Source organism: Drosophila gunungcola (assembly GCF_025200985.1).
Source record: "Drosophila gunungcola strain Sukarami chromosome 3L unlocalized genomic scaffold, Dgunungcola_SK_2 000003F, whole genome shotgun sequence".
Classification (NCBI taxonomy): domain Eukaryota; kingdom Metazoa; phylum Arthropoda; class Insecta; order Diptera; family Drosophilidae; genus Drosophila; species Drosophila gunungcola.
The window spans coordinates 2982605-2996424 of record NW_026453179.1 but is presented as its reverse complement, the minus strand read 5'-3'; the positions used below and the strand labels follow the sequence as shown (position 1 = coordinate 2996424).

At 41.9% G+C, this 13820-nt stretch overlaps 1 protein-coding gene across 11 annotated transcripts in view; it reads left to right on the top strand.

Annotated features, from left to right (window-relative positions):
• Window positions 1–769: 769 nt before the first annotated feature.
• LOC128258442 (cell adhesion molecule Dscam2) overlaps window positions 770–13820 on the top strand; it is a 47393-nt gene continuing 34342 nt past the window's right edge. For 4 of the 11 annotated variants that reach the window (XM_052990053.1, XM_052990054.1, XM_052990045.1 and 1 more), the window contains exons 1-2: window positions 877–1195; window positions 8618–9002. In XM_052990053.1, the coding sequence (XP_052846013.1) occupies window positions 8951–9002 (52 nt within the window). In that variant the 5' untranslated portion in view covers window positions 877–1195; window positions 8618–8950. The other 7 variants (XM_052990046.1, XM_052990049.1, XM_052990051.1 and 4 more) reach the window with 7 other exon arrangements.

Here is a 13820-nt window from a genome sequence, read left to right as displayed (position 1 = left end):
AGGACTTGACAGGTAACTATTGACATGTGTTGGAAAATATTTAAGAACAATTTTAATTCATTTTACTACCCTATTTAATTTTGTTTTAACGAGAAGTGGAATACGGTTACTTTAACTTTGGTATAACCCTAGTTTAGGGTTCACACAGCGATTTCTTTGCGGTCGGACATGGCTGCCTTGTAATCGAATTTCAAAGTTGGATGACTTGCTATAAAAACACTGTTGTCTTTTCTACGAGTTGCTATAAAAAAATATAGCGCCAAGGAAAATTTATTTTATGTATCGAAATATGTTTAAAAGAAGAAAGCTAAAGCAAGTGAAATTACAAATTAAGAATTAGTGCTCTCTTAACTTAATTTAAATATTCTCTTGAACAATTTATAGTCTTAGTTTTAAAAACCATTCCAAAAATAAAGGGAAATAATTTCAATTTAAATGTGCAAACAATAATTTTATAATTTTTTGAATAGCTGTCATATAGTTGCTCTGCTGTCGACATTTAAAGCCCATTAGCATGTAGTGATCAACTAAATGCGGCCGTGAGAGTTGCGAGAGCTTCTCTGTGAATGAAGCCGAATGGAATCCAATTTACTACGAGTTTACTACGCTCCTGTTGATGGCCCTCCGGACCGGGATTCTGCGCACCATCCCCAGCATCCACTGGCAGGTGGGGATTGGAATGCGGGGGTGCACATGGCGATGTGGCCACTATGCCAACCTGCATCTGCACAAAAATCCTGCGGGACAGCGCAATCAGGACTCAGTTGCTGTTCGACGTTGCTCGCGTGCGGTTGTTGTCTGCTCCTTCTTTTCCTTTGGCAGGCGAGTAAGTGCTGGAGCAAGCGAGATAGGGCGAGGTGCGAGGGAGAGAGAGAGAGACCTGTTATCAGAAAGGCAACAAAAAAATTAAAAAGACCACCGAAGAGCGCGCCGTCGCAGTTGTTGTCGCCAGTTGTTGTCGTTGTGATTGTCAGTGTCGCAAGTGCAACTCGCAATTCGCGTTGCAGCAGCAACAAGAGAAGCGGCCAACGTGCGTGCCACAAATTTATATACATACATGCCCCCTATATACAGTGCCGGCCAAAAGTGAGTCCGTGTTTGTGAGTGCAACGTGTGCCGGCCGTCAAGACAACGAAAAATCCGCCATGTATGCAACCGTAAAACTCGCGCTTGATAATGTTGTGTCTAATGAAAGGTGTTAGCCCACCCGAACCCAATTTTCCCCACCCCCTAACTGTTCGCCTTGCATGCGCGCAAATTGAAAATAAATTGAATTGCAACAACGTGCTAAAATCTGAGGAAAACAACAACAACTGCAACAACCGTGTTTTTAGCTCTATTTTTTCGAGTTTGTTGCCTTTGCATCCAGAAGTGGAAAAGTGCTTTTCCTCATGAGAGAAAATGGCATGCAAATTTGCTTAGTTGCAGATAAGTGTGTTGTATCAAGAAATTGAATGGGTTTATTCGGCAGTGTTTATTTTCGACAAGCATATTCTGATATTTCGCGCTAGAAGGGGTACTTTGAGCGTTAAGAAGTATTTTTATAATTTTTGGAATTATTGAAATTATTTTTTCCTATATAATCTCAATTAAAATAAGTTTTCAGAGTGTTGTTTACAATTGTTATTGGTTTTGTGGTTATTGGTTTGTTGTTAAATTAAATTAGCTAAGTTTTTAAATGTTTTCCAAATACGTCATTGCATTAAAACCAAAAAAAATTAATGTTTAAATCAAGTTAATTGTTAAGTGTAAGCACTGAAATTAATTGGCACAAAAATAATTAAGATTTTAAAATTAGACAAGTAAAAGTCATAACATTTCACTACTGGATTTATATGCAAGATTGCTGAAATTTTTATGGCTAGCACTAACAATATCTGTTTTGAAAAAAAAAATATTTGTTCATAATCACTTCAATTTGACTTTGTAAAAAAGTGAATCTTATCCTTAAAGTGTTCTTTGAGTACAAGGGTAAGCACTGTATGAATATCGCAAGAAGTGCGCCATATGGAGTCCTTTTCTGAGTTCGCCAAGAGTCCCCCGCCTAAGCTCATCAATAAGGCATAATGCAATCCTGTTTCCTGACTACCTGGGCTGCCTTGAGTGGCCAACTTCCGTGGCCCTGATTCTGGTTCTGGTTCCCTTCCATTCAACCCCTTTTGACAAGCTGAAGACACATTTAGCGACGCTTTCACGTAGCAGCCGCCCCCTTTTCTGGTCTTATAGTCTTCTGGCTCGCTGCTGCTGGCACTCTCGAGCTTTCTGCTAATTGCCGCTTAATTGTTTGACATTTTCCCTGTATTGTGTTGAGGGCAAATGGCATTTATTTATATTTCTTTTGTGTCGGGGCATCTTGCTCGTTGCTCTCGTTTCCGTTCCTTTCCTTTCCTTTCGTTTCGTTACGTTTCGCATGCAAGCAATTAGCAGTCCTGCGTGCGCTCTTCCATAGTGCCTATATACTCCTCCGACTCTGCATATATGTGCATATATGCCCAGTACCTATGTAAAGCCAACACCGGCCGGCTAATGCAGTGAGAGAAACGGGTGGGGGGTGGCCGGCCTATTGATTTTATGAACGAAAACTGCAGAATGCCTCGTGAGCGGGAGAGAAGCTGCAACTATTTTGGACGCTGCCGCCATGACAAACTATAAATCTGTCTGTGCCGGCACATACTCACTCGCTACGTATATATATATATATATATATATATATATATATATATATGTATACGTATATATATATGTGTATATCTGGCATATCTGGCTTATGGTGCTGAGGGTATTGTTGTTGTGCCTGCAACTGCTGCTGCTGTGCTGCACACACAAAATTTATCGATTGCCGCATACACACATGTCGCATGTTGCAGCCTCTGTGGCTGATGTGTAGTAGTAAAAATGGCTCGTATTTCATGCGTTTCACAGCGGAAGTGACCAGCACACACACACACACACACACACACACACACACTCACTCACACACTCGTGCGTAGTAGTTGTAGTAATAGTAGTTGCCGGCATCGAGTTTTGGTTTATTTAAATTTTCGGTCATCGTGACGCTCTCACTCTCTCTTTGTCTCTCCTTCTCCTTCTCTTTCTCTCTCTTTCATTTTCGGGGATTATGTATTTTTGGGTGGTCAGGGCAGAAACTGCAACAGCTGCCCGCAGTGCGTATACGCAATTTTTGAATTGCTCCACGCTGCGTGTGCGCAATGTGGCGCTTAAGCAGCAAAATATGAACCCATCGGGCAAATAACGTCCTGCCACCACTGCTACTGACATTAATTAGAAGGCGGCACAAGTTTCACTTTTACACCCACCCAGCACATGATCCATCATTTTCCACAAAAGTCACGTACGACTTTTTTCCGGGGCCAACTCAAGGAAACTTTCCTTCCTGCTTTCCACTTTAACCCAGAAAAAACGGGGGACTTGCGACTAAAGGGGTTTTTCCTGAGCTGTGGGTAGGTTAAAGTTTTTCTGTGTAGCAAATTAAGAAATCACTTTCCCCCCGCGCGCATATGCAGCGGAAATTGAGACGAGATTGTCGGAGGGGTAAAGAAGTGCCAAAGTTGCCAAAAGTTGAGAAATGATATTTTGTTTGGCTTCATATTTTATTCATACTTAAGCGACGGCCTTGTGCTTTTGTGTTTATTTATGCAGGCAAACATGCTTTTGATTGGCGTGTGACATTTTAAGCGCGGGCCTGGCATTTCAAAATTATTGCTGCGGGTCGACTGCTCTTGATTGATGTGCAGCAGTTCGAGGGGTGAATAAGTCTTATCCAGACATCCACTGAGACACGCAAAGTTAGAGGGTCTGAACGGGTCGATGTTAAATTGATTGGCAGCTAGATGGGGGTATTCCTCCAAAAGCAAGATACAAATAATTAAAATTGGCAAAAGTTATGCACTCTTGTGTGTTATTTTTTGCCATACCAAAAATATATCCGCATAGTTTACTTCTCGCATTTGCATTTCCCCCGACCTTCTAATTATTTCGGTTTCCAAAATTTTTTTCTCTGAACCAACTCATGCACAGTTTTTCCTTGTTTTCCATTTGGTACATATTTTACTTAACCCAATATTCGGCTCGTTAGCCGGGAGGAAACAAGAGACCATAGTAACGGGCCCAGGAAAAATCACTGAGCAACCAGCAACTATGGCAAAAACAAAAACCAGAGCTGCCAGTAACCGAAACGTGTTGGCATCAGCTGCTATGTGGAAAAAGTTTATGACTTTAGACCCATTTTGTGTACATCCCCTCTGCTGAACTCAATTTTTTCCCCCTGAATCACGGCAGCAGCGTGGACTTACCTTGGGCCCAGCTGGAAAAGCTGGGGAAAGCTGGGAAAAGCGGGGGAAAGCGGAGAAAGCTGGAAAAGCTAGGCAAGAGCCTTCTTCCCTCCGTCTGTCCGTCTGCTTGGCTGCTGTTTTTAAATGATTTTTATGTGCACTTCAGAGCAAAAGGAAAGGGCCCCCTTTCTCGCCCCCTGTGCTTTCTATGTTGTATATATGCATATAATTTCTTGCACAATTTTGTTGCTGGCTTTTCATTTCACAGTTTGTTATGCATTTCAAGCTCTCTCTCTCTCTCTCTCTCTCTCTCTCTCTCTCTGTTTCGCTGGTTTTTTCGCTGCGCTTGTTTGTTTGTTGCTTCATGCCTCTGCCTTATTGATTTTCCTCCTTTTTTGTTGCTAGTTTCGCTTCTATTTCCACTCCTCGGGTTTTTTTGTATGTCTGCTGCTGTTCCTTTATTTGTTTGTTTGTTTGTTTGTTTGCGGACAGCCGGTCGGCCAGTGTTACAATGCAACAGACGACAGACGGTTGGCCATTACAATTCCAGCTCGCTGTCCAGTGTTCAGTGCTCAGTGTCCCCTGGCCTCTATCCACTATCCACAATCCTCTAGCCTCTGCCCCTTTGTTTTGCCAGCCGAGATTCCCATGCAGAGGCTCCGGCTTCTCCGGCCGGGCCCTTTTGCATTCTATTGATTTTTTGCGCCTCCGCCAGCAGCCGCCAGAGACGCCGTAAAAAGTCATTAGCGAAGGGGGCAAAGGGAGCAAAGGGTGGCCAGAGGGGGCTAGGCCCGGCCCTCGAGTGCATAATGGCACAATTTAAATACGGCTGCGGCGAGGAGCGGCGCGGATCTGCCATGTGAATGAACCGTGAACTATGACCGGCTGTGGCAGCTTCTGGACTGCTCTGTTTAGCGCTTAAAGTGTTGTGTTTTCATATGCCGGATGTGCATTGTACAAAGGATTTAAGGCATATCCTGGTTTAGAAAAAAGCATGTTTACTAGGGTATTTCGAAAATGTTTAAAGTTCTTACGAAAGCGCCGAAATGTAGACAATGACTACTAATGAGAATATTTACAGCAGCTCTTAAACCATATTTTAAAACATAACAATTAAGAGCAGTTTTATAGAGTTCCCATTTCGAATAAGCTCTTATTTAAGTCACTTTTCAAAAAACAAAAAAATTAGTTCACCAAGTTGCAACCTAAAAACACAAACGCGTCACACCTCAATGCTTACACGTGGCTACAGCAGGTCGCACATGTTTTCTATTTACCCACGCAAAACAATAAGCTGAAAGCCATTTGATTTTGATTTATTGACGCACGTAGCATATAGGGGTGTAGAGACGGTCGATTGGGGGCATGCAACAAGCGAAACAGACTCCAGACATGATAGAAATCGATGGCATAATGATTATCTATTAAAATAAATCACGTATTTGGCAGACGATGGCTGCCGTACGGCGGCAGACCAGACGAGAAAAGTCCAGACCCGGCCAAGCGTTGAAGTCTATAAATTGCACTTGTCTTGGCATCCACATCCCCATTTTCAGCCCCATTCCCAGCCCTATACTCTCGGCCACATGATCACATGAAAACATGAGTAGATGGGAAGACAGCTTCGGAAAGGGCGGCCTTTAATGCATTTCCCCGGCACAAATTGTCACAGACAGAGAGCAAAAGACCGAGCAGACAAAGTAAAGTGTAATATAAATAAATCGAAGCTGACTTCAAGTGTTTAAGCCGTTGGCAAAGACGGCTGGGAAGCAGTTCAAAGGCAGGGCGATGAAATAGGAGAAGAAGCCGCTCACAAAGGCTTACAAGAGCATTCCCGCTTTGATGCAATCATGCCCCTTTTGATTGGGTCGGAGACAAAGTTTGCTCAGCCATTGGAGCCCATTTAAATGTTTAATATAATGTTTAGTCTTTCAACGAATTTTATACAGAACATTTTATTTGATGTTAGCCGGGGTAACTACTAAAGTCGTGATTTCAACGAACTGCTGGCAGGTAATGCGGCGTATACGTAACATCTCCGTCGGGAAATTTTCCTAATCATCCGTTCTTACTGTGATTGGTTTACTTTGGCATATATATGGAGCAATGAGAAAAGTGCTTTATATATATGCATAATATAGTAATTTGTACTTATTTGTTGCCAATTAATTTCAAAATTAGTTTGCAAAGGATATAATCTTAATATATAAACTATTTTCATTAATTTTGTAATACTTTTCAAAAGAGATTTTCAGGTGATTTGGTTATAGGAACCATAAAACGCAATACTTGCTAGCAAAGCCGCTTAGGCTTGCAATTTTGATTTTTTGCTGTCGCACTTTAAACTAATTGCCAGCAATTTAGCAAACGTTGGCAGTGCAATGCGGCGTATGCGTAATATTTATGTCTGTTCGCCTTTTGCCATCCGCCGTGTGTGCGAGCGAGTCTGTTTCGCTCTTTTGTTTGCCAGTGTCGGTATGCCCAGTGCGCACATTTGCCGCATAATTGCCAAGTCATGATTTTTTACACACCAAGAAGAGCGGAGATGGAGATGGAGAAGAAAAATACAACAAGTAACGAAGGAAATAAACGAAGCATTTTCAGCAGCATTTCTTCACTTCCCCCTCTCCCTCTCTCCCACTCCCCACTGAATTTTTCCATCCATTTTCCGCCCATTCCGGCTGCCCGACAACCATTGTCTGTTCCAGCAGTTTGCTGATGATATTCGCACTGGGCATAATTTCCATGTTGCTTAAGCGGCATTTTGTTGTTACAGCTCGAATACCCTGCTGTATACCCCCCAAAAAAACCCCCTTCCCTGCCGCCTCTGTGCTTTATCGTTATTGACAGTTTTATACGTTTCTTTTTTATCTCCTTCGTATCAAGTTGTCCTGTTCCTGTCCCTTTTGCATAGTTTCAAGTTTCGGCAAATATCGTTCGGTTCGTGCCGCATTTTTTGCTCCCTTTTCGTTTTAACAATGTCCAGAAGCTTACCTTGGGGAGTCGTCTGGCTTTGGGGAGAGAACCTGTCATGGCCGGCCATAGGAAAAGTTAATGTAATGCCAGCCAGGCATCACAGTGCAGGGTGTATTGCGAAAGGGGGTAGGGGATCTGCAGGAAGGACTCCCGATACCCAAACACAGACACACAAGCGTGTTTTAGCATATTTTTGTCATATTTTGCATCCACGAGATACTAGCACTCGCACTCGGCTGCAGCCGCAACTTCAGATGAGGATGTCAGCACTTCAGTGGCAACTTATGGCGCTCCAATTTCGCGCTGATGCATAATTTTTTCGCCTTCATCTTCTAGCATAAAAATGCGCTCAAAGGGGCGCAAAAGCCGAAACCCGGAAAAAGGGGAAAACTTTAGGGAGCCACAGCACCAGCATCACTACCCTTTTTCCGGGTCTAGAGAATGAGGAAACATTTGAACTTTAAATTTTCCTTACAAAATTAAATTTAAATAGGTTCTTAAAATTAAATTTAAAAATTTTAATTTTGAAGAATCTTGTAAATAAGAAGTTCCTCTTTTTTATAATTTCAGTAATTAATAAAACATTTTTATATTTTTTTGTCTATAAAGTTTTTATCTATTTAAATCATTAAAATAAAATATAAAGCTTTTAAACTCTTTTAGTTTTATCCTTAAGGTTTGACGGACATTTGTTAAATAAATGCTTGCAAGGTTGTCTTGTAAATGTCTATTAAAAAATGTTTAGTATATAAAAATCTATAAGGGGAATAATGATACAATTATTAAAGCAAATATTTTTACTTTAGAAATCGTTATTTACAAAACTAATCTTAGAATGTTTGGTGTATACAATATATTTTAAAAGTGTATAACTCAATTTAAGCTTAGCAAAGACATTGCACTTAATCTTTCAATTATTATTTTGAGTGTTTTTTGCTTTTGTTGTTCCGATATCTGGAACTGCCAGATTTCCCCAAGTGGTTCAGCTGGATTGAATGGGTGTGCGCTTTGATGGCGCTGACTTGACATGATTAATATCCCCGTTGACATGCGGATCGCAGTTGACTGACTGTCGTCAAGTTAAATGAAAAGCAAAGGCAGCAGCCCCATTAACCACATCAAGGCAGATTAAAGCCATTTGAATGAAAAGGGTTTCCAAGACAAGGCAAAACTCAGATATGTTACTTCATCAGGTTATAATATTTTAAGAACCATTTTAATGTTCTTCAAAAAATAAATTGTCAAACAAACCAGAGAAGAAGTTTCGGCTTGAGCAGCAAAAAAAAATTAACGCATTTGGAATGCAATCTATAATTTGTATATAACAATATATTATATTTGTCTTTTAGGCAAAGCCCGAGCATTAAAATCACTGGGCGCATAAATCTCTGGCATCGCATTCGAAATTCTAATTTCCGTGGCGCGTAATACGGAAAACAAACAAACAACAAGAACAACAATAACAATAGCACCTTCAACAACAAAGTTGAGCCAGAAACCATTAACATTTTCAGCTTCAATCACAGCAACGCATTTGTGGATGTGAGAAAGAAATTAAATAAGCGAAATAAACAGAGCGAACGCGAACAAAAACGACAGCAATAACAAACAAATCAAGCGAAATTCGGCATTTAAAATCCAGATATAAAAAATGTAATGGAAAGCATTAGTGCTCATAAAAAATGGATTTTCACAGCCTTTTTAAGGCCATCCTGATCCTGTATGTCATAAGAGGTGAGTACTGCCAGCCCGCATTGTTTGTTTCCGTTCCCATAAAACACAAAAACTCTAATCGATAGTATAGATTCGATTCGAATGATTGACAATTTCTAATGGAGGGGATAGAGGGACTAAAGCGGACCAATAGTTGATTGTGGAACTTTGGTTGAATAACTGACATAAAGCTCTTAACTATAAATACTGCTCTTAATATAACACCATTTATCCGTTTTGTCTGCTTTGAATTCGGTAAACCATTTAAACTTATTACAATAAAAACCATTTTAAAGTTTTTTCGATTTTTATCGATAATATTATCGGTGTTTTGCCAGCTCTATGCCGGTTATTTTATCCCCCAATGGGAAGCCCACAAAAGTGTGCAATTAAATTTGCAACATAAGCCCAAGGAACAAGGGATCTCAAGGAGGGGCAGAGGGGTGGGGCTGGGAATTGAAAAGCGAAAAGCATTTCAATTAACGCAGCGCCTCATACGTAGCGTTCATACATATATCGCCGTTAATGAGCGCCTGCCGCTCAACTTTCGCGAGTAGACAAAAGCCGGGCGAAGTTGCGGAGTTTGTGCCATAAAACTGAATTATTGAAAGGCACACGTTTCACTTTTGTTTTTGTTTGTGTTGCGTTTGCGTGGCGCTCAAAGAAACGGAGTCAACAGCAAAAGTTTGCATGCCAGGACATCGAGCAGGACGAGCAGGAGTCACAAGAGTCGCAGTCGCAACCGCAACCGCAGGAACAGGAGAAGGAGCAACATTTATAAAACTTTCTACTGCTGGCGTGGCTCGACACTTCAAGGCACACACTACCCCACACACAGCACCCCACACACACTCACCCACACACACACACAAAAGAGGGGACGCCAAGGGGGTTGGAGGGGGCCAAACAGGCTGGATCAAATGTTAATTGCAGTTTTCGAGCCATAATTAGAGATCCTCATTGTCTAATGTGTCACGGCATTTAGCAAGCGAATACGTCTGCACCCACAGCAACTGCAACTCCGGAGAAAAGCTGCGGACAGGAGTGACTAACCCCAGCCTAACAAATGCACAGCTAGCGCAGTGAAAGAAATTACCCGTTAGCACGGCACTGGCAGGAAAAATTAGACTACAGGGCTAATCCAAATGATACTATTTTGAGATCGTAAAATCCATAATATTTACAAAATGTTTATATTTAAACATATTTACAAATTTTTGACTGGGGTGATATCAAGTTTTAATATGCCAATCTGTTGAAAATAAAAGCTTAAACGTATTTGATTGATCAATTTACTAAGATATAATGGTTTTTTTTTAATTTGAAAATGAACATATACTTGTAAATTAGAATTGAAAATATAATATTTATAAATTCGTATTTCCATTCTCGTTCTTTAGCTACTTAATCAGATTAGCATAATAATACAAAGATCATACTAAATCAGATCGCTTATACTTTCAATAATACTAAAGTTTTTGGAATTTTAAATTGTATTTAGACCTTAAACTCCTTATTTGGCTGTCTGTAGCTTTGAATACGAAATGGTGGGAAAAACTGAACTTCGCACAAAGAAAGCCAGGCAAGAATCCTCTGGCTTTTGGCTAAGATGCCCCGCCCAGATTGCTTACTTCCCGCCAAGTCCGCTCCTGTGAGCTGCTGATTCTATAGCAGCTCCTGCAGCTCCTGCTGCTCCGGCTGTACTTCCCCCCGCTTCACACCAAGTTCAACAACACGCCCTCGAAATGTGAATGACCTCGAATGTCACGTTTGCTAAGCGCATGAAAGCAGTGGGCTATGGGTGGGTTAGGGGTTGATTTTATGAGGAGTTTTGGGGTGGGGGGCTTTGGAGGGGTTCCCCTCCTGGCAGTTCGTCACATTGCAGCGCAGCAGGAGGGCCAAGATTATGCAGCTTCTGGCTCCTGACTGCTGACTGCTATTTTATGAAACAAAAACAAGCCCGAAGAAGCAAAGCCAAAGGCAGGCGGAGCAGGCAAGAGCTTTTGTGAGGACCTGGCAACATTGTCCAAGGAGGAGGCCGGGCTTAAGTCCAAAGCATGCAGAGCATAATCAGCTTCATCATCAGTAGTAGAGGCAGCAGCAGCAGCAGCAGTAGCAGCAACAGCAACAGCACGAGCAACAGCAGCAGCAACAAGCAGTAAGCAAAGAAAGGCCTTTACTGTCACAGTCAGCAGCAACATCGGATCCGACCAGCAGCAACATCAGCCCGCAGCTTAGCCATGGATGGAATACAAAGCGCCAGGAAAAGTACGATGACGACGACGATGACGAGGACACGGACGTGGATATGGACATTGCACTGGCGGGGGTACAGTCGTTGATCTTTTGCTGATAGCTTTGGCTTTTCGAGAGTGCCACACAAAAAACCCTGAAGAGTGAAGGGCTCGTCAAGGAAGTGTTGCGGGCACAAAAGCTGGATGGAAATCCTCAAGCCCAGCCTGGCAACGCAGCTTAATTATTTTCGCAGAGAAATGCAGCCTGCTACTTGCAAAATGTGAGCTCGGATAATGAGATTGCCGGGGCCAGATAGCATTCTTTTACCCACTGTGTTTGGGCCTTAAAACATTCAAGCTTTCAATTTGAGCAATTTTCTTGTTTTTCAGCTTGTTTAGTCAAAGCAAGTCAAGTTGGAGCAGGAAGCCCTGGAGTGCCCTACGTGCTCTGACCTAAGCAAATACACTTTACACTCAGGTCCGGGTCCTGGTCCTGGTCCTGGCACACACACATCCGTGGAGTATTCCGCTTTGTTGCGCACCCAGACAGATGAAGATTTCGCTTCGACATCGCATTAGTCGGGGCTTTTAAGCAGAAAAATGCGTGCACTTGAGGGCCACCTCCTCAAAAGCCCGGAACACCCGGATTTGCCTCAATCCCCAGAAACATCAATCCCCTCCCACAACACTCATCCGACCCGTTTCCCTGAGCCGTGTGCTACTTTAAATATTAAACGTTGCCTACTTTTCGGCTGCCTGAATCAAATTCGACATTGGCAACGGCCGCGTTCTCAATTCTTGCCTTTTTGGAGATTTTTAAACTTGAAAAAACATAACTGTTTAATTAATTAAGTTTAAGCAAATAAGTCTGAAAAAAGTGTAAGGCTTAAAAAAATGTTAAGACACGTTATTTTATTCACGTAAAAATACAACATTAAAAAATAAACTTTTATTATATGTAAAACAAGTCTTTCTTAGCAATCTGTCATTTCCCAATACATTTAGAAGTCCTTGAAAATCTTCAAAGTATTTCCCAAAAGTCTTGCGAAAGTGAAAATCGGAGCACCACAACGTAAACTTGTGCATTTGTATTTGCCAAGCCATTTCGCCTGACGCCATACAAAACAGCAAAGAAGACAGCAGATGGATGTAGATAGAGAGTCAGCGAAGACAAGTCCCCTTCTCTCACGGCATATGCAAATCAGCTTTAATGTTACTGCTCTTCTTGCTCAGCGATTTTCTTCTTCTCTGTCGCGAAATTGCGTTTTCATTTAAATTGTGTGCGGGAAAAGTTTTTCTGATTTAGTGTGCGCTTTGAAGCTAGCAACTGGAAACTGGCAACTTCATTATTATTTGCAGACACTTTTCAAAAAGATTTTTCCGCTCGCTTTGTTCCGGCGAAGTAAACGTAATGTGAATTAAAATCTTCATTCCACGGGCCGCTTTTCTGTTTTCCGAATCTCTTGGAATTTCCTCTTAATTAAGCAGGGCAACACTTTGAGACTATTCAGCAGTGAATGGGTTAAAATTATGGCCACAAATATTTACATAAAGAGGGGGACGAAAGTACTGAAAATAATTACTCATGGTACTTATGCTATTAGATACACATTATGAGATATCATCTCTTAAATTTATTTTTATTGACCTAAGACTTCAAATGTTTTTCTCTGTGCATCCTGGGGCTGAGTAGTCACAGTCGAGTTTGAGTTGAATCTTTTGCTGCTGCTGCTCATTTGCATTTTGTCTGCCCGGCTGTCAGCGGTCCGCCTTTCCTTTCTGTTCTGCTCTTCTGTTTTGCAGCTTTTCTTCTCACATTTTCCATCTCCTTTGGCGGGCTCAGTCATTTCCTTTTGCAGCTCAGCTTCACGGCAATTTTTAATGATCCGTGATAATGATGCAGGCTGCCGCTGGCAGTGCTAGTTTCATTTAGTTTTCCATTCTCCAGCTTGCGCGTCTCCTGCCGCGTAATTGATTTTAGCTGGGGGAAATGTGCGCGGCACTTATATTAATAAGCCCCGCTTCCACCTCCAGCTTCCTTGATTGACGGGGCTGACAAATCGAGTCGTCGGGTGCTTCTGTTTCTGTTACAGAGCCATCGCATATAGACGACGCCAATGGCCATTGTTCAGGACTTTAGGACTTCGGGACTTGGCCAGCACAGGAGCCCCATGAAATGTGGTACACTTCGATGACAGTTTGCGCCTGACGAAGTGCTCATTAGCTGCAACTTGTCTCGGGCCTAAGACAAAGTTTTAATTGAAATCCTACCTGCAAATCTCAATCATCCCGTGGAGCACACACACACACGCACCCACACACGTTCTGTAATTAAGCTGATAGAAGAAAATAAAAAGCACCACTCTTCGGATGGATAATTAAATTTTCATTAGACCGTGTCTGGCGGAGGAGTAAAGTTTTGGCCGGGGTGAAACTTTATCGTAAGTGACTTAAAACTAAAACTGCAAATTTAATGCGCTCCCCCGTCGTCATGTGGCAACCGCTGCAACTTGCGGCAAACACTTTTTACTTTCCGCAAACATTTTGCTTTTCTTTTCCCAGTCTGTCCTTTTTCTGCATCCTTTTGCGGCGCATTTCCTTTGGG